General features: G+C 39.2%; 1 protein-coding gene across 4 annotated transcripts in view; it reads left to right on the forward strand.

Annotated features, from left to right (window-relative positions):
- DOCK4 (dedicator of cytokinesis 4) overlaps window positions 1–17,768 on the forward strand; it is a 434,929-nt gene that overhangs the window by 371,310 nt on the left and 45,851 nt on the right. For 3 of the 4 annotated variants that reach the window (XM_086692336.1, XM_086692356.1, XM_086692348.1), the window contains exons 31-36: window positions 3,364–3,512; window positions 5,224–5,309; window positions 10,359–10,385; window positions 10,530–10,625; window positions 11,480–11,540; window positions 15,479–15,572. In XM_086692336.1, the coding sequence (XP_086548462.1) occupies window positions 3,364–3,512; window positions 5,224–5,309; window positions 10,359–10,385; window positions 10,530–10,625; window positions 11,480–11,540; window positions 15,479–15,572 (513 nt within the window). The remainder of the gene's footprint in view (window positions 1–3,363; window positions 3,513–5,223; window positions 5,310–10,358; window positions 10,386–10,529; window positions 10,626–11,479; window positions 11,541–15,478; window positions 15,573–17,768) is intronic. The other variant, XM_086692344.1, reaches the window with a different exon arrangement.

The following is a 17,768-nucleotide window of genomic DNA, read 5'->3' on the forward strand; positions in this document are numbered from 1 at the left end:
ATATCTCAGACTTGCTTTAAAGTACCCTAGAGGGGGGAAAATAGTTGCGGTGATAGACGAAACAGGATTGGCAAAAATGTAGATAATTGTATGGGGCACCTGGGTGGCTCAGTCGGTTAAACGTCCGACTTCAGCTCAGGGCATGATCTCACAGTTCATGGTTCGAACCCTGCGTCAGGCTCTGTGCTGATAGCTCAGAGTCTAAAGCCTGCTTCAGATTCTGTGTCTGCCTCTCTCTCTCTGCCACTCCCCCACTTATGCTGTGTCTTTCACCATCTCTCAAATAAACATCGAAAACAAGTTTCTTTTACAAGTAGGTAATTGTTGAAACTAGATGATGTGTATGTGGGGATTTGCTTTACTGTTCTTTATAATTTTATGTATATTTAAGGTTTTTCATAGTAAAAAAAATGTTTTATTGAAGTATAATTAACATACAGTCATGTTAGCTTCAGGTATACAACATAGTGATTCAGCAATTCTGTACATTACTCAGTGCTCCCCAGGATAAATGTGGTCATCATCTGTCACCAAACAATGCATAGTAAAAAATTTTTCAAAGAAGAAAATCAGGTTGTAAAATGTCTATAAATAGAAGACTTTTTTTTTTTAAAAGAGATTCAAAAATACTCGGGCAAACAGTGATAAATAAAGTAAGTGCATGCTAATGCTGTTCTTGATTAGGGAGGGCCAAAGGATGCCAGGCCCAGGAAAGATTAAAAAGGAAGATGATAATGTTGCAGCTCTGAATCTCATTTCACCAAGCCAGGAGGACTATTCGGGCTAGCAGGGAATTCAGTTTTATTTTGTCTTTCTTGCCACTTCTATTACCCCTCCTCCACACATACCCAAAGGCTGTGCAAAGATTTGGTGTCTTACACAGTCTCAAAACCGTGGGGAAGCCCTCCTGGTTATTGGTTACATGATGCATATATGGTCCCTTCAGTCCATGGCTCTGTGAGGGTATAGCATCCATGGTAGACCTGGAACCTCTGAGGCCATCCCCTAGGGGCAGAGTCATGGAATGGGTGTAAGGCCTGCTAATCTCAGGATGGGCTGGAAGTCTCCTTCCCTGTTTCTCTTTCTTCCCCTCTTTTGCCAGAATATCTTGAATAAGCATTGAGTAGGTTAGGCTTTTCCAAATGACAGTATGAGTTTTTGAGTTCAGGTTGCTTCTGCTTTCTGCCCTGATAAAAATAACTGAGGAAAGCAATCCCAAAAACTGGCAGCTAGTTCCCTGCTTGAAATGTGTGTATTGGGAGGATGGGGGAGATACAGGGAGAAGAACTAGGGATTGACACTTCTCTATATTCTGCCACAGTGAGCTTGTTCAGTCTTGAAAGGACTCATTCTTTTGGAGGAAAGTGTACAAGGTTAGATTAATAAGGAAGTTTCTTCTGATGAATAAGAAGGAGGTGTTCTTGCTTGAATGAGGAGAACTAAGGAGTCCCTTGGGAAAGATAAAATGGTACCTGGATCACAAAGAAAGGTAGGAGAGCAAAAGGAATTATAAGCCAAGTTTATTCCTCACACATAATGGATATGAATAAGTAATTAAGAGATGGTGAGAAACAAATTACTTTTAATGAAACCTGAAAGAGAAAGGAAAAGACTGTGTGGTTTCAGTGTTGGAAAGGATAGGGACTTTCAGATAGGCTGGGGGGTGTGGCTTGTGTCCTGCTAATGTCCCTAGCATGGAGGAAAAGGGATGGGGAGCCACATGGTGAAGATTGCTGAACTGTTTCTAGGCACCTTCCAATCGCAAAACGCAGTGACTTTACAAACACCTGCTTGGGTTTGCCTGTCTTTGATCTCATCCATCATTTCCCCCCCCCCCCCATCTCCAAATGTTTCCTTTCATTTTCTTTTAAAAACCCCTCTAAAGCCAATATAAATTTAAAGTCCATATTTGCACCCCGGATTTATATATATCCAAGCTCTTCGGCCACACTCATGCCTTCTAGTACAGAAAACAAAATAGAGAAAATGATAATTAATGCAAAGGTATGTAACTCCAAAATGTGCAAGTAACTCTGAATGGTATGAATTTGTGTATATTTGACTCTTGCATAAAAAAAGACTAAAGGTAGAAAAGAATAAGGGGAAACTATCTTCTTGCATGAAGCCAGCTCCCTTCTGCTTGGCTTCCTAACCTGTTCTATGGGTTTTAAATGATTGCTTTCAGTGTCACATGCTTCAGATGCTAAAAGTTAGTGCTTATTATCAAAATGAAACTCTGAGATTTAACATAGATGATTAGTGTAATGAACTGAAGTCAACACTCATTTGCTAGATGAAATCATCTGTCCACCCCACCCTCTACCTTCCTTTCCTCGGAAGTATCAGTACCATACTTTTGTGTACTTTGGTAATTATACCATTTTGAGTTCACTGTCGTTACACTGTAATCTTTTTAGAAAATTGTTACATTCTTTTTTTTTTTTTGAACTACCGTTTACTTTTTTGTTTAGGCTGTGTGTTTATTATGTTTAAAAACATAAGAAAAATTGTATGATGCATGGACCACTTTTTTCATATATAAAAAGTGCCTATTATTTTAACCACCTAGAGATAATAACCTTTGTGGTTAACATTAGGGGATAAATCTTCTTGACTACTTACCACTACATACACACACACACACACACACACACACACACACATGTTTCGTCTTTTTAACGAAGGAAGTACCCATCCATACTGTATTTTACCTTGCTTTTTCTTTTTTAAAATTCTTTAACATTCATTTATTTTTGTGAGAGAGAGAGCGAGCGAGCAGGGAGGGGGAAGAGAGACAGAGAATCTGAAGCCGACTCCTGAGCCATCAGCACAGAGCTCAATGCAGGGCTTGAACTCACGAGCCCTGAGATCATGACCCGAGCTGAAGTCGGACACTTAACCGATTGAGCCACCTAGGCACCCTATGCCTTGCTTTTTCGGTTAATCCCATTGAGAAACTTGGCCTGTTATCCTTCCTAACCCTCATTTTTAGTGACTGCATAAAAAATTCAATGTGTGACTCTATAATAGTATACATAACCAATTCCTGATGATTTAACTTTTGGTGTCATTTTAATTCATCATTTTTAATTTGTGGTGTAATTTTTAATGGTATCTTACAGCTTTTTTTAACTGTGAAAAAGTAAATCCCTAGTTTTTTAATATAAAATGATGGAGAAATATTAATCAACATATGGAAATTTACTGTTTATATATCTGCTTAGGGAAATATATTCTTGCCTGGAGAGACAACTCTAATTGCATGTACTCCTAGCAATCATTTTAAATAAATTGAATAATATAAATTTTCTGAAATCTTCTTAAGATTGATATACTGAAACTTGAATGTTTGATTCAATTTAGGAGAGCACAAGCTTCATTTTATCCCTGCCTTGATTGGCCCTTTCCTAGAAGTGACCTTGATACCACAGCCAGATCTCCGGAATGTCATGATTCCTATTTTTCATGACATGATGGACTGGGAGCAGAGACGGACCGGCAATTTTAAACAGGTAGGTGGACATGCTTCTCAGAACAGTTGAAAGAGTCTCAGTTCTGCTTGAACTTCTCTGAGCTACCAGATTCCACTCTGAGTTGGGAAATAAGTATCGAACAGGCTTTCAAGGGACCTAGATTCCAGCCTTGCCTGCCTTCTCCCGTTCATATGGCCTTGGTCACCTCTCCAGTTCGTGTTCCCCCGAGCCCCTGTGGAAGCCCTAAAATCCCTTTCAGCTGAAAAATTCTGCAACTTCCAAGTCTTTGTTAAAGAGCTGGCAGAGATTCTTTTTGTTCCCAGTTGGCCACAACACAGAGGAATTGGAAGGTTAACGATTCTTAAAATCATTGGCTTCTCAGTGGTTCACACATTGCATTTGGTGAATGGCTTAGTTTTGACCATTTGGTGCACAGAATGTTTTATTGCTTTTTGCTTGAAGCATTGAGAATTAATTTAAACAGGAAGGCAGTGGAAATTCTTGCAAAGGAGATTCTGAAGAGATGAGCCTATCATTTCTCGTTGACTAGGTTCTGCTAGGTCTGCTCCAGTTTTGGAAAGAATAGATGTTTTTATTACAAAATCAGATCACGTAAGAAATCAGCTGATTTGCCATGCCAGGTTACTCAAGTTAGAGATGGTAGGCTTCGTTTCTGTCGGCGCTGTCCCACACTAACTTGTACACGCTCACCTGTTTGGAGGATCTGGCGCCCCCTTCATGCTTCTCCCAGTGAAGCCTCTCTCAAATTTTAGAAATGATTGTCAACGGTCTGAGCAAGCTGAATGCATACGCAGCACCCTCCCACTGCCGGAAGCATGGCTTTCTCCTGTATCCATATCTACGTTTCTTTTCAAGAAAGCTAATCACTGAACAAAAGGCTATTTTAAAATTGTTCTCATGTGTGGGGGGGACCCCACTGTCCTTTCCTTTTGTCTTCATACCGTTATTAGAATTTGATTCAAAGGAATAACTGAGCTTAGTCCTTTGACAATGTCACATATCCCTCCCAATCTGTCATTGCTTACCTCTCTCTGGCCATGCAGGGGTGTTTCATTTTCTGTCTCTGCTGCCTCAGACAGATGAAGGGGCTATTTCTGCTTTTTCTGATACTCAAGGCCTAAAGGATTTACATTCTCGAAGATATAAATGTTTTGACTACAGTTTTTCAGGAAATATGTCCTTTCTCTCTCATGTAGCTTATTGCTGACTTAGAATATTTCTATGGATCTACCATCTGTACATGGATAAGGCAAGTTCTCATCTTGAGCAGAGAGATTTAGGGCAACCTCGAACTGTTTTGAGAAAGAAAAAAAAATATGAAACACATCAAAGATTTAAATTAACGTCTGTGGGTATGTTACTCTGCTAATGTTCTTACACATATAGTAATTTTTTTAAAAAAATAAATAAGTAGGACTTGCCAGTTTTTATAGCTCTTAAAAAAATTCACATGTTTAAGTGGGGCTGCAAGCATTTGTGTTTGAGTCAACAAATAGATGTCTTTGGTGGCAGCAAACGCTACCCTGCCGGGAGTTTGAAGTTGTGCTACTCTATCTAAATTAGCCCCTAGAATTCCAAGGGGATATCTGCTATTAACCGCAGCTTATGATAATGTTGCTTTCACAAAATTCGCTGCCTTTTCACTTGCAGACTTGAGTATGTTTCAGTTTGCCTAGAAATCCCACTTTGTGAAGGGAAAGAAAGGGAGTAATATTTGGGTATGTTTCAGGTGGAAGCTAAGCTAATTGACAAACTGGACAGCCTGATGTCAGAAGGCAAAGGTGATGAAACATACCGTGAGCTCTTCAACAGTATGTGAGTAATATGTTTATCTCATGTTGATTCCATCCAGAGGATTTTGTGTCCGTGCTTAGCGGCTGAGAGCTGCAAAGACAGCTTGGGTCTCGCAGGAATGCTTTGTCTTTGTGGAGTGCGAAATAAAGGATAATTGCCGAACTCTGGCAAATGGATCTTATTGTGTTGATGATTAGACACGTCTCCTTATTTTAATCTCTGATGAGGTCAGGTCACATGTGTTATGTAACAAATCTCACTCTTTTCAAGCCCCAGAATTAAAACCAGGCTGCAAGATAATGATTTTAAGTAGGGTTAACGGTGGGGGTGGTGGGAGGGGCGGGGCGTGGGAAATGGTGTGATTCTCGAGTTCTTGTGCAATGCTTTCCAAAGCAAGATATCCTTGGCTGATTTGTTGTTGGTGAAACTAACATAGTTGGCATGTTTTTCAATACTTGATTTAATTCATCGATACCCATTGCTCACCCACCATTATTAATTGCTTTCTGAATGTTTCTTATTAGAATATCACAGAAGCAAGTCATTTTTAGTAAATTCTCTAATTTGGATTTGAATGGAGGCTAAATACCACAAGAGTGCTGTAAGGAGACTTTGAAGTTGTCCTTATGGACAGAAGGGCAGAATATGACCAAGTGCAGGATGAATTGCTTATACCAAGGTTTCATCCACTGTGTGAGATGGCCAGAGAGGATATGAGAGAGTGTTTTAGTATTTTAGGAGTTTAATTCTAACACTTGTTTTCTCTACATTTTCTGTGGATCTCAGTCATTTTCAGTCCTAGGATATTGATAAAGTGCTTCTATTTGAAGGAAGGACTACCTCATTGTGCTTGGAGAATGTTTGCACTTCTTTCAGAAGTGCAAAAATAATTCAGCGATACCTTTTCTATTACAAAATATACTCTTACTTGTCCTAGGTGTCACGTAAAACTATTAATGCTTTTGGGGCACCTAGGTGGCTCATTCGGTTAAGCGTCTTGATTTCAGCTCAGGTCTTGATCTCAGGTTTGTGAGGTCAAGCCCCACATTGGGTTCTGCACTAGGCATGAAGACTACTTTAAAAAAAAAAAAAAAAAAACTATTAATGCTTTAAAACTGATAGCCAAATGCCAAGTTGTAGAATTCATTTTATGATTAATTTAGAAAAGTAGATATATTAGTATACAGGTTTACAAAGTATTATTAGTGACTGATAGATTTAAACTTGCCTGATTGAAAATCATCCCTGAAGCTTTTAAGAAAATTACATTCAAAGGAAAAGCCAAGAAGGGGTATACAGATTTCCTAGGATGGTGGTGGGTGATGATAAAATACATTCTTTCTGCTGATTCCTAAACAAAACCATTTTCTTCTGATACTGTAATTAAACTGGAACTTTTAGTAATTATTCACCAAGCCCTCATTCATTCTAGTGTACAAAGCGTCTGTATTTCATGACAGCTGGAGTTTAGCAAGAATTCTGATTAAAACCTCATCCAGTGTAATAAATTGCCTTTGAAAACTGCTCTCATTTCGGTTACTAGTCCTTGCTTTGAACAAAGAACTAAAATGAGTAAGCAGTAAGTGAAATGAATCTCTTGAGATTTGTGATTAATTATGTATAATAAATTCACAAGATTAATAAATACATCATTTTATAGTGCCTCTTATCTACTTTAATAAAGGCCTATAGCATGCAATTTGGATTGCTTGTATATAAATGTAGCTTTGAAATAGAAGATGTACCTTGACATTAGAATCAAACTAGTAATTAATATATTAAGCATCTATAGTTAGGACTGTTTCAAGGTGCCTGATTCATTCAATGGAGATTATTTCTCTTTTATGATTTTTAGCACATTATTAGAAATGTTGCTATAAATATTTTTCTTTCATGCCTTTATATTCAGCATATTGGGATTAAATAAAACCTAAAAGTAATAATTAAATATCATTACCACCTGAGCTCAGAAAAGAAAGTGAAAATCTAGCTGTATTTCAGGAAACAATAAAATGCTTTTTTGGCAATAGAAATCACAAAGACTTAGTATAAGCACCTTGAGTCACTGCACACGTTATGAATTCGGAACATAATGATACAGGCTCTCATTTGCTCTCTGTAATTCATATCTGAAACTTCATAAAATTTGCTCGGAAGCTGAATGTAGCTCACTGCTTCCTTAAAATGTAATAGTTGCCCAGATAGCCTCCTTAGAAGGAGACTTGACCTTTGTGTAGCAGTTTCCTTCCGAAGAGCTCACTTTGCCTTTCATCAACCCTAACGTTATCTTCATTTACCCATACTACATTTTTTTGAAATAAGTAGGAGTCAGGATTTATTATTTTTGATAATGCTGAAATTGTAGGACATAGACACCAATAGTGATATAACCCGAATAGAGTATCAGAACTAAATTCTAATTCCCTTGGCTCCACTTGGTTCACCCATTGGGTTTCATTTATCGAGCACCTCCCTGTGCCGGGTACTCTTCTAGGGCTGGGGGCACTGCAGTGACTATGCTGTAGGAGTGCACAGTAGGGTTTCCAGAAGAGATACCATCACTCTCACTTCTTCCTCATATGTTGCTCTAAATAATTAAATAAGTCTCCAGATTCTTTCAGGGTCTTTATTTAGTGATGACACATTTAATTTTAGTTTAGAGACAGAGCATTAGCTATGCAATACATATTTTAGGCATCTAACACTTTGGGTTAAGAAGAGTGTGGACAGGGGCTCCTGGGTGGCTCAGGTGGTTAAGCATCCGACTTTGGCTCAGGTCATGATCTCTCAGTTTGTGAGTTCGAGCCCCACATTGGGCTCTGTGCTGGAAGCTTGGAGCCTGGAGCCTGTTTCGGATTCTGTCTTTCTCTCTCTCTCTCTCTCTCTCTCTCTCTCTCTCTCTCTCTGCCCCTCCCCCGCTCACACTCTGTCTCTCTCAAAAATAAATAAACATTTAAAAAAATTAAAAAAAAGAAGAGCGTGGACAGACACAGATGTTTTATGTAGGCTTGATGGCCTCCATACCATTGCATTATGATAGAGAAGTAGATTTAGGGTCAAATCCTACCTCCCCCGTTGATGTTCTTTCATAGGGTAAGAGCCTATTGAGCATAATGTCATCCTACAGGACTGTGGTCTGTCGTGCTCTCCAGTGTTATGAAGGCCCACTGCCTATCAATTAGCAATAAAAACACCCTTCACTGTTATCAGAGGACTCCCCTGTATACTCAGCATGGGCCCATGTGCATGATTATAGACCAAATAAAAATACCCAGTCTCACCCAAGTTATCAAGAAAGACTCATCTCTTCTTGCTGATAGGTGCCCCTTCTCAGTTTGTATCAGGTAAACTGGGAGAACAAGCTTCTCGACAGAAAGAACAAGGCTGGCTGCAGATGAATTGGGTTCTAGGCTTGGTTCTAACCTCTGGGTCTGGAATTAGTCAAGGGAGTGGGGTCTGCAGGGCTGTGCCTCTTCTTACAAGAGGGTTATGTAGCTCTGAGTTCTCACTGCATCAAGAGGCTGTGCAAATTAATGAAATTCATGCCCACAAAAGAAGTCTCTATGTATTTTTAGGATTATTACTTAACTTGAGTTGTTTTTCAGCCTGTAAAGTATATGAGGTGTGGGCTGTCACTTGGGGAAATTTCTACATCATCCTGCATTACTTTGGCATTCATCTGACTACTTGGTTCAATACCAGTTTGGCATTTAAGCTCAAAACAGGTGCTGTTCAGAGGTTATTTTGTTTTGTTTTGTTTTGTTTTGTTTTTAAAGAAAACACATTTTAAACAAACTAGGGGACCTTTCCTGGGGGATTAGTGAGGACAGGCTCCATCCCTTCATGTGCTACCTCTCTCCCTCCCTCCCCCAACTTAATCTAGGAAGCAGTTCAGAATAAACCAGAAAAACAAATGGTCAGGGCTGAACAGGCAACAGATGAGAAGACAAGACAGAAGGCTGGGCACTGGAATGGCAATAGCAAGAAGGGGGAAGGAAAATTGAGAGACAACATAGCATAAGAAGGAAGGAAGGGAAGGGATGGAGGGAGGGAAGGGAGGGAGGGAGGAAGGAAGGAAGGAAGGAAGGAAGGAAGGAAAGAAAGAAGGAAGGAAGGGAAAGGAGAGGAGAGGAAAGGAAAGGAAGGAAGGAAGGAAGGAAAGAAAGAAAAAGCAAGCAAGCAAGCAGGCTTTGGCAGAATAGCTTTTTTCTTAACATTTATTTTTCCTCTAAGCACAATATGTGATTGGGTTAGATTGCACTTGTGAGAAATGTTTTCTCTCTCAGTTATTCCTGAAACCAAGATGAAAGGGAAACAAGATTTTTTAGACAGAAATGATCATTAAATTCGGAGGGGAAGGGAATGATCCTCACGTTGCCATGCCTATGTTCTTACTTTTATCTTTTGGGGGAAGTTCAGTCATAAAGCCTTTGCCAAGTGTATGCTTAATTTGCCAAGGGGCAGGAGTGAAAGTCAAACCTATCCTAATTATTGTGATTATTATTATTATTTTGTGTTTACATAGTGCCTGTGCTCCAAGGTGCTTAAGATTAGGGGAAATGTAGGAGGAGAGATGAGGTTTGGCACTTGTCATCGATCTGCTGCAACTACCACATAGACAATCCTCTGTGATTAATGACAAAATGAATGAAACTGTTGAGTGAGTGCACAGATAGTACAATATGTATTGAGTGGGCAAATGTGAAGGGAAGGGAAAAAACGCAAAACGTCATACCGTCTGTACAAGGATTTTCCTCTAGCAGTTGCATTGCAGTAAAATTGCCTGGATGAAGATGCATTCCACTGAGAGGTAGGAAAACATTCTTATGTGAATAAACCAAGATCTTATTTTAAAGGAAACTTAGAGGTACTCCTGTTTTCGCTTTTCGTAGTGTTATTTGCTGTGGTAAGGCTCAAGCCTCTGTTAGTGTAAGAAAGAAGCTAGAGGGAAATGTCTTTGATCTGTGAGGTGCTTGTATATTTTGAAAATATGATTATATGCATGTGTTCGTATTTTATGACTTGGATAATCTGAAAATCAATTTGCTTTGTCAATGCTTCCTGGATTAGAATTCCACTATTTGGTCCCTATCCTAGGTAAGACATTGTTTGCAAATCGTGCTACTTGTGAGATGTTGCAGTGGTTGCTAAGGCATTTAAGGTACTGATGAAAGTAAAATGGTTGTCATGGTGACTGATAAAAATAAATGTTGAAAATGCCCTGGGTTCTTTCTTTTCCAGTCTACTAAAGAAAATTGAGCGGGAAACATGGAGGGAGAGTGGCGTTTCATTAATTGCCACTGTAACTCGTCTAATGGAAAGGTTGTTAGATTACAGGTAAGCGAAGTCCCATGTTTCCCAGATGCGCTATGCTCCAGCTAGAAAATCAAAGAGTTAGAATACAGTCAACTTTCCGCTTGAGTTAATCGCTCAAAGAGTTGATAATCAGACCACAGAACCTTGTGCAATAAGGTGATGGACTTCTAACTAGCTGGTTCTAAGTTTTTGATTTTTTCCCCCTTTTTCCTCCCTTTTGTTTTGGCTGACAGTTCTTTCAAAGTCTTAGTGAATTGAGAAGGTTCTCAGAGTCTCATTAGTAAAGGAATCTTTTTTGTTGTTTAGACTCAGCCGTAGAACCAGGAGATCCATCGATTTTAGGCTGAAGACAGTATAACAGAGAATTGTACAGTCCTGCTTTCTTATGAAAGTCGGGCGGTGTGTGAAATGCACACTGTTATCTTTCATAGATGTAATTTTTTGATTTTTAAATTATCTAAACTGTTAAAGCATGGTATTTTTCTTTTACAAAGGGGAACCCTCATTCTCATTGTTGATGGCCAGGCATCCAGCTGTTTCTCAACCCACTGGAGGGAGGTGTATAAGAACACATCTTCACTCCTTTTTCTCCTAGGGCACCCTGTCTATTGAGAGGGAGCATAGTCCTTCTGCAAAGTGAAATTCTCAGCAGAAACTGGTGCTCAGAAGTGTCTGAGCTTCCAACCTCGCCTAAGATCATGCAGCCTGGGGCATTCTCCTGGTCCCCAGAGCCTCTGTCTCAAGGGCAACTCAATGGCAACTTGCAAATTGCCTCCGGTCTCTGACAGTACTTTTCCCAACCCCTTTAAAAGAAGAAACTGTGTTTTCCCCTAGGAAGGAAGTTCCGAGTTCTGACTATTGCTTTTTGTTTTTAGGGACTGCATGAAAATGGGAGAGGTAGATGGCAAAAAGATTGGCTGCACAGTTAGCCTTCTGGTTAGTAAACTATTCCCCCTTTTCCCCTTATATCCTAATGTTTGTTTTTTCATCGAAATGTTGTTTTGTTTGTTCTTAGTTTGCAGTGTGCTTTTATCTGGATGTTTCTTAGAAGAGTTTAGAAAGTGGTTTCAAAAGAAGCACAGCAAGCTTCAGGTTCAATTTAGTCCCAGAAAATTCTCAGCTGCGAACATCGCAGAATGCTCCCACCACATCCACTACAGCACTGTGAGATCAGAGTGATACCCTGTGTTGTCCTGTGGCCCTACTTTACCATCCAGAAGTTTCTGGTTGCTTTCCTAGAAAAAGGCACAGTATCCCCAGATAAAGGTATCTTTAACTTCCGTGTAGATGGTTTCTTCCTGTCCTCCTCCTTATATTCATTTCACATTTTAATGAATATTAGTCATTTCTTCTGTGACCAAAGACAGTTTGTGTTTAACGCACTAATTTTCACTCTCTAGCTTGTTTGCAAATTAAGTTTCTAATACCACTGTTGTTAAGGTTTGAGTTATAAGTAGGATGACAGGATAATTTGTCACCCAAACAGGACATTTTTAAGAGTAAAACAAATATTATGTAATAAGGGAAACAGGCTAAACCAGAATTGGCCTGGAATACTAAATTGTATTAAAATATCCTCACCACTAACTATTAAATAGGGTGGTATTCTCACCACAGAGCTAAAGAATATCCAGACAGAGACATTCTTTTTTATATATTTTGATATAGGGTATAGTGAGGCTTTTGACAGTTTCCCTTCATCACATTTGAAATACAGTAATATGTGACTGCCTCCAGTTCTAAATTTGTGAGTTCCATGGCTTCTTTTTCTTATGTTGCAGAACAGACAAAACCTCACCAGCTAGTCTAAGTCCTTGTACAGACATTCCTGTCCTGACTCTGGTTGCTTGAATCACTCATGTGCCAGGCTGTTCTCTCTTTGCCAGCACCTTGGAAATGTTTTTTGCCTCCACTCTCACTCTGTCTTGTTCTAGCTCACTGGCTTTAGTCTTTCCATTCTGTTTTGTTCATTCCCCCTAAAGTCTATCTTCAACACTCAGGACTTGTGCTGTCTTAGGACTGCCTTGTTACTGGTTCCCCTCCTCTGTTTTCTCACTGCACTGGCCTTCGCCTCTGCACATCTGCCTGCATCCTTCTTTACATTACCCACGGCTCGTTCCTCACTTTGAATTCGTGTATTGCATCTCCACCTCCAGTATCAGTCACTAAAAATAGTGAGACTCAAGAGTCCTCTCTCAGGCCACATCTTGTTGTGTACTTTCTTCCACAGCTTTCTTTTGTCCTCAGACTCAACAGTGACCTCCGGCCATTAGGCCAGACTCTTGAGGTCAACCCACTTACCTCTCCTCTCAGCTCTCATTTCTAACCTTCAGCATAGTCATCCCTACTTTTAAGTCTCCTCTGTGTGTTACCCCAGTGTCTTGCCTGCTATTGCCAGCCGTTGCCACATTTGAGATCCTCAGCCTGAATTGCTTCTGTGTTCCTCTCTGTGCATCAGTGTTTGGGAAGAAGAGCCAAGTGCTCTATAAGCTTTCAGTCTTCTTAGCTCGTCTCTTTAACCCCAGCTTTTCAGCAATACTGGTCGCAAAGTCTCATAAATAACCTCAAAGGACAACTTTTACCTTTTTCCAGAAGAATCTCCTTCCCTTGTGTCCATCTTCTTCCACAGTGTCTTCTGTGTGGAGGTAAACAGGTACACGCACAGACTCTAGGTTCATGTCCTCAACTGGCAGAATGGAAGAGATTGTTTCCCTGGATGAAGGAATGAATGCTCTGCCCAAAATGTGTGTAGCCCCCAGTAGGAATGAGCCAGAGATTTAATAAAATCAGAGGCCCCAGCAGGATTTACCTGACACAGAGAATGTAGCCTGCTGGCTTTGCACTGACTAAGAACAGCCTCTATAGAAAATGTTAACATTTTGAAAGCAGTTCTAATTTCAAACTAGCACAAGAATGCTTATTATCAGAGTACCAAATGCGTAACTTTGAAGCTAATCTTTTTAGCTTCTAGTCCATATGGAAAGTGCTTGATGCTTTGTAGCGGTAATATAGTTCTCTTCAGCTACTCACTTCGTCTTAGAGATTTTTCTCAACTCTTTGGAAAGATTATTTCCAGACTGTCTTCCAGAGAACTCTGGCTTCCTTCACAAGATTGAAGTTAAAAGTGTAGTATTAAATTGGTAAAAATGCGTAATCTTTGACATGACTAATACTAGGAAATGTAATTATTATTTTGTTCTTTGTGTCACAAGTTTTGCCAGACATATATGAAAAATTCTCATCTGCTGACTGGAGAAATTTCTTCTTCTTTTTCTGCTTTTCTCCTCTTCTTCTTCTTCTTCTTCTTCTTCTTCTTCTTCTTCTTCTTCTTCTTCTTCTTCCTCCTCCTCCTCCTCCTCCTCCTCCTCCTCCTCCTCCTCCTCCTCTTCTTCTTCTTGTTCTTCTTCTTCCTCTCCCTCCCCCTCCCTCTCCCTCCCTCTCTTCCTCCTCTTCTTCTTTAAGGAGAATGATTCATTTATAGAGCGATCACTTATTTTGTTCTCAAAGAAAGCTTCTTCTTACCAGAAAGCTATTAGAGCAAATCATCCCTTAATAATTTAAAAAACCCGCTGTGAGGTTGTTAGACTTGTGTTGATGGTACACCAATTCCTGCTAATTAAAATGGTTTGGGTTATAAGACGAGAGATGTGAATCACATTATTTACTTAGTTTTTTAAAGAATGCCAAGATCTATAGGAGACAAGAGGAAAAGGAGGAGGATAATGGTATAAATTGGAAGGAAAAAATTTTATGATACATTCAACTAAATGTCAGTGCCTCAAGGTTGTAAGAGTTCTCCTATTGAAGAATAGACAACTATTAGGTAGTGGACAGAAAGTACATTTGACAGAAGGTCCTCGGGCTTTAAGCCAAGTACAATTTAAGCAGCCACATTGGCTAGCTTGGTTCATCGCCAGAGCCCTGTCTCGCTAATCAGTTTCAAAGATTTTCAGAATTCCTGGCCTTTCCCCCTTAAAGAAAACCCATCACTCCTTCAGGTCAACAGATTTATCCCCTTATCACTGTTCATTTTCCTTCTTGCCCATACAAGCTAAGATCAGTCAACAATAGTGATAGTGGTTCAGAAGACTCGGCAGGGATTTTGTAATGTACAGTGATCTGCTAACAAAAAGTGCCCCATTTAGTCTTACAGCATGCTGCTTGTGCTGGAATCTAATGCTGTGTACATTTGTTTCCAAGTTTACTAAGTTCAGGGAGGGCTAGTGTACTTTGTACAGTGCACCGAAGGAAGACATGTGGATGTTTATAGCTTATACCTTTCAAAAGCCAACATAATGTGTCCGGGTATACTGAAACTGTAACACAAGTAGGAAACGCAGACTAATACCTTAAAAATAAAGAGCATTTTCATTGACCCTCTTTTACATAATTCCTCAGGAGAAGAAAAATGCTTTTACATCATTTTTATTCATCCTTACCAAGATGTTAGAAAACATTTTTTTTCTGTAGAGTAAAATATGTTTGAAATCTGAAATTAGCTATCCTTTGAATATCGATGGTCAAATTTAATAAGCAGATTAATTTGTTATATATTTTAAATATTTTTTCAGTTGAATAGGCAGTAGAACCATCAAAAACAATATAGAGGGTACAAAAGAAATGTGAATCAATGGTAGTAACACCCCCCCAAGACTTACCAGCTTATCCAGTAATTGCTAGGTAATGTTTACCACAGAGAGTGTTGCATTAAAACTATAACACTGGGCCTCCTTACTTAATTTTTAACAAGACATTTATATGGAAAAATGCGTCCACTGTCTTGGTTTAAGACACAGACCTTCTACAGAGTGAAAGGCAGCTGTTTGCAGGCCTGACTGTTGAAGAACTATCCACACTTGTTTTCTTTTGTACAGAACTTCTATAAGACTGAACTGAACAAGGAAGAGATGTATATACGCTACATCCACAAACTCTATGATCTGCACCTCAAAGCCCAAAACTTCACAGGTAATTCTGTCTTTTGGCTCAGGCTGGGGGAAGTGGGCTGGACACTGGTGTGTTATACATGGAAACTCCTTTGCTTTTTAGAATCCGAGCTGAGGACTCAAGCATTTTCACTTTAAAAGGGACCTTTTTAATTGGATCTGTGTTTCTAAGCACTCCATTTTAATTTGTTTATTGGCTTTTTTTACTATATCTTTTGGTATCGTTTTTTAGAGATTGCTTTTGGGGTTACAAAATACATACCTAACTTGTCAGAGTCTACTTAGAGTTGGTATTTTAGCCATTTCAAATTAAGTAACGTTATGTTGTGGTTGTCCTATGTAGTATCATGTGTGCATCTGTGGAAAACCCTATTGGATAATGCCTTAATTTTTACTTTGAACGGTCATAGTTCTTTTTAAAAATTTAAGAACATTAAATAGTCTATCATATTTGCTTATATATTTACTGTTTTTGTTGTTCTTTCTTCATTCATGGAGGTTCTCACTTTCCCCCGTTACCATTTTCATTCATCCTAAAGAACTTGTCTTCATATTTCTTTTTAAGTACATCTAGTGGTGAAGAATTCTCTTCATTTTCCTTCATCTGGAATGTCTTTATTTTACCTTTATCCCTGAAGGATATGTTTGCTGGATATTAAATTCTAGGTGGACAGTTGTTTTGTTTCAGGACTTTAAAAATGTTGCTCTACTGTCTTCTGGCCTGCATGGTTTTCAGTGAGAGGTCTGCAGTCATTTGTATTCTTTCCCTGTAAATAATGTATAATATTCTCTGGTTGCTTTCAGGACATTATCATTGGTTTCCACTAATTTCTTTAGGATGTATATGGGCATGGCTTTCTTTATCCTGTTTGGGTCCACTGAGTTTCTTGAATTTGTAAACTTATTTCATCCTCCAAATTTGGGAAGTTTTCAGGCATTATTTCCTCAAATATATTTTCTGCACCACTCTTTCTCTTTTGGGACCCCAGTGACATAAATGTTAGGGCTTTGGGTATTGTTCCATAAGCTCTTGGGGCTCTGCTCATGTGTTTTTCAATTTGTCTTCTTTCTTGTTTAAATTAGATAATTTCTGTTGATCCAAGTCCATTGACTCTTTTCTGCCACTTCTATTCAGCTACTGAGCCTTCCAGTAAAAGTTTAATTTTTGTTTAATTTTTGCTTTTTTGTGGGTTTTTTTTTGTTCGTTTTATTTTGTTTTGTAGCTTCAGTTTCGTTGTAGAGAACTTGTATCTTTCTCTTCAAGAGTGTTCACTTTTACTTTAAGGAGCATGGTTACAATAGCTGCTTCATAGTATTTATCTGTAAATCCAACATCTGAATCTTGGGGTTGGCATCTGTTAATTAATTGCCTTTTCCCTTTGAGATGTGTTTAGTTATCCTGTTTCTTTGAATGTCAAGTAATTTTGGGTTCTATTGCAAACATTTTGAATATTATGGTACTCTGGGTTCGTTAAAATCTTCTGGAGAAGATCGACTTTTTTTATTTCAGCAGACAATTGGTCCAGTTAGATTTGAACCTCAAGTCCTGAACCACCTTCCGAAGGTTGTGATTCTGATGTCGGTATAGTTTCTAAAGCCTCTAGAGTACTATTCTGGTCTCACTCACATGTGTGTCACCCAGGAAGATCCTGGGAACTGACCAGAGGTCTGTCAGAATCTTGATTATGTTGATTCTGATCTGTTGAATGTACGTGCTTCTTGGGGCACTGTACAACAAACATAAAAATGCCTTTCTCTACATGCCTCCTCTCTGTGACGGTCCTCACGTTTCCTACCTCACAGAGATTCCTTTTCCTGGCACTCTTGCTTGCTCGGAACCAATTAGTCAAAGCCAAGCCTTGACCCTCTACACACTGTAATGCACTTCAGACAGTCTGTCTTCCTGGGGACCAGGCAGTGAATGTAAAAAAAATAACCCATCAAAGCCACTGCTGCCACTGTGTTTGTCCTCACTGTCCCCACTGCAGGTGTGCACTGGGATTCAGAGGAGGGTAGAAGGCTCAAAAGTACTCCATCCCACAGGAAGATCCTTTCCTCAATCCTCTGACCAGAAGACCTTTGCTTGGAGTTTTTTCTGCCCATTTCCATTTGTAGTTCCAGGAGACAGGACAAGCTAAGCCAGGAGATTAAGAAAGGCAAACAAAAACAAAAACAAAACACAAAAACAAAACAAACAAACAAAACCCACACTATTTTA

This window comes from Puma concolor, chromosome A2 (genome assembly GCF_028749965.1).
Source record: "Puma concolor isolate L17-30 chromosome A2, mPumCon1.1.hap2, whole genome shotgun sequence".
Classification (NCBI taxonomy): Eukaryota; Metazoa; Chordata; class Mammalia; order Carnivora; family Felidae; genus Puma; species Puma concolor.